The sequence below is a fragment of the Bubalus kerabau genome, chromosome 15, assembly GCF_029407905.1.
Source record: "Bubalus kerabau isolate K-KA32 ecotype Philippines breed swamp buffalo chromosome 15, PCC_UOA_SB_1v2, whole genome shotgun sequence".
Classification (NCBI taxonomy): domain Eukaryota; kingdom Metazoa; phylum Chordata; class Mammalia; order Artiodactyla; family Bovidae; genus Bubalus; species Bubalus kerabau.
In genome coordinates this window covers 78,834,377-78,837,580 of record NC_073638.1, presented here as the reverse complement: position 1 = coordinate 78,837,580, position 3,204 = coordinate 78,834,377, and the positions used below count along the sequence as shown (strand labels likewise).

The 3,204-nt window shown below is 42.0% G+C and overlaps 1 protein-coding gene across 1 annotated transcript; it reads left to right on the top strand.

Annotated features, from left to right (window-relative positions):
* Positions 1 to 2,064: 2,064 nt before the first annotated feature.
* LOC129627873 (olfactory receptor 4C5-like) lies at positions 2,065 to 3,004 on the top strand. The gene is given in 3 exon segments (XM_055547336.1): positions 2,065 to 2,296; positions 2,299 to 2,445; positions 2,448 to 3,004. Coding segments are annotated over 3 exon segments (936 nt in total).
* The last annotated feature ends 200 nt before the right edge of the window (positions 3,005 to 3,204 follow it).

Genomic DNA, 3,204 nt, shown 5'->3' with positions numbered 1-3,204 from the left:
AGTAACTTTAGACCCTTAAGGTAGTAAATTCTTTCCTTTGTAAACCCATTACACATCCACCCTATAGGAACGTAATCTTATCTTTGGAGGATGGCGCCAAACCTTAAAATAATTACTCTTAGAGAAAATAAGTCTTTGTTGATAAGTCCTTGTCAAGAGTCATAAAATGTTAATAGGCCTCTGGCCAGAAGATGATGTAAATCACCTAAACCATTTGTATACGATAAATCTGCAGGAAAGAAACCCTGGTTTTTGATAAGCATCAAAGACTGCTGATTTTGCATCCCCTATTGTCCTCTATGTGTAACTTAGGGTATAAAAGCCCCTGTTGAAAATAAAGCTATGGGCCTTGCTCACCAACGCTTGGTCTCCCCATGTCATTCTTCCCTTTAACTTCTAGCTGAGTGTCCATCTGGAGCGTGGATGTCCTCTGCGACCATTTATTTGCCTGGGCTTCTAAGACCCACTCGAGAAGGTGTCTACGGTGGGGCACCTTCCGCTATTCGAGAGGGCGCCTGCGGCCTCCGTGGTCAGAGCTAACCTGGTGTCACGGGTTATATTGATTTTCCGCGTAAACCAAGCCACTCAGCTTCTTTTCTCCACTGAATTTTCCTACTGAGCTATCCTCATTCTATTCCTCTTTATTATATCTAATTAACATTTGAATAGGTCGCCTAGCCGTCTCTCCTTCGAAGACCCTGGATCAGCCGGGGCTGGACCCCGGCAATGTTTCAAATAAATCTAGGGGATATTGCATTGCATCATGCTATTTTATCCTCTTCAGAATAATCTTTTTTCTTCTTGTGTGATGGTATCTTAGAAAGTTTTATTTGAATGTAATATAAATTCACAAATCTAACTGCTAGTTATACCTCAAAAGTGAAAGTGCAGTTGCTCAGTCATGTCCGACTCTTTGTGACCCCATGGACTGTAGCCCACCAGGTTCCTCTGTCCATTGGATTCTCCAGATAGGAATACTGGAGTGTGTTGCCATTTCTTTCTCCAGGGGATCTTCCCTAGCCAGGGATTGAACCAGGGTCTCCTGCTTTGCAGGCGGATTCTTTACCACCTGAGCCACCAGAAAAGCCCTCAGTTATACCTTGTTAAGAAGTATACCTTAACTGGCAACTCGTTTCATACATGATATTTTACATGTTTCAATGCCATTCTCCCAAATCCTCCCACCCTCTCCCTCTCCCACAGAGTCCATAAGACTGTTCTATACATCAGGTTCGATGCACGATACTGGATGCTTGGGCCTAGTGCACTGGGACGACCCAGAGGGATGGTATGGGGAGGGAGGAGGGAGGAGGGTTCAGGATGGGGAACACATGTATACCTGTGGCGGATTCATTCTGATATTTGGCATAACTAATACAATTTTGTAAAGTTTAAAAGTTTAAAAATAAAATAAAATTAAGAAAAAAAAAAAAAGAAGTATACCTTAGGTAAAGAAGCTATACCTTACTGGAGCCTTAAGGATTCAGTCAGTTCAGTTTTTTCTGAGGTGCAACTACATTACCCCTAATTTTGAGTTGAATTTACCTGATGTTTTATATTCACCCTGAAACAAGTTAAAAGTAAGAATAATAAATTCTACAGCTTAACCTCATCAGCACAAGTGACTAGAGAAGGGAGACAAGGGAGTAAATTCTCATGAACTCAAGCCTCTGCTCCTTTGTATGGGTTCTCTTTTTATTCCTCTTTTCCTATAGGAGAAAATACATGAGCATTTTGGGGGGAATACCCATCAATGTACAATTATAGAAAGATGACTGGAATGTCAACAGTGATAAAACTGTGGTTGTGTATATGCATCTGTATGTGCATGTGTGGGTGAGTGGGAGTGTATGTGAGAGAGAGAGAAGACAGTTATGTGTTCATTTTGTGGCTAATAATAATATGGCCCAACTTTAAGTCTTGGGCTTATCTACCTGATGTTTTTATCAGTCTTACAAAAAGTAATTCGAGAAACTTACTGAGATTGGTCTAAATTGATCCTCACAATTGTGATCCCTGTGCTATTCTCAGAGAAATCAGTTATCTGAACACCAGACTGGATTCATGGAGCAAATGAAGAATGTGACGGAATTCCTCCTGTTTGGCCTGACACAGAACGCAGATGTACAGAAACTCTTGTTCGCTCTGTTTACCCTCCTCTACTTTCTCACTGTGGCCGGCAACCTACTCATCATTGTGACGGTCACCACTAGCAGAGCCTTAGGTTCCCCCATGTATTTATTCCTGTCTTTCTCGTCCTTCATAGACCGCTGCTGCTCTTCTACCATGGCCCCCAAATGATATTTGACTTATGTGCTCAAAAGAAAGCCATCTCCTTCAGTGGGTGTATGACTCCGCTCTTTGCAGAGCATTTCTTTGGAGGAGTTGAGCTCCTCTTGCTCACAGTGATGGCCTATGACCGCTTTGTGGCTATCTGCAAGCCCCTGCATACGCCATCACAATGAACAGGCAAGTGTGTGGCCTCCTGGTGGTCATGGTCTGGGCCGGAGGATTTCTTCATGCTCTGATTCAAATTCTTTTTATAGTCTGGTTGCCCTTCTGTGGCCCCAATGTCATTGACCATTTCATCTGTGACCTTTTCCCTCTGCCGAAACTCTCCTGCACAGACACTCACATCTTTGGTCTTTTTGTTGCTGCCAACAGTGGGCTGATGTGTATGCTCATCTTTTCCATTGTTATCACCTCCTATGTGCTCATCCTTTGCTCTCTAAGAACACACAGCAGCACTGCAGAACAGCAGAAAGCGCTCTCCACTTGCGCCTCCCATGTTACTGCAGTGGTCTTGTTCTTTGTACCCTGTATGTTTATGTACCTTTGGCCCACAATCACCTTCCCTATTGATAAAGCGGTGGCTGTGTTTTATACCATGGTAACACCCATATTAAACCCTTTCATCTACACCCTCAGAAACTCAGAGGTGAAAAATGCCATGAAGAAGCTCTGGAGCCAAAGAGTAACCTTGGGTAGCAATTTTTGTGAGTAGAGAAGATAAAACAAAATCTATTCATATCTTAAGAACAAGTGTGACTAATAGAAAGGATAATGATTTTGAAGTTAAAAGGTATGACTTTAAGGATATTATTCACCCCTTGCTTTCTGGACTCTTTAATGATTCATCTTTCATAAAATGTCACAATTTGATTAAATGATGACTAAAGTTCTTCAATTAGAAATTTCTTTGCT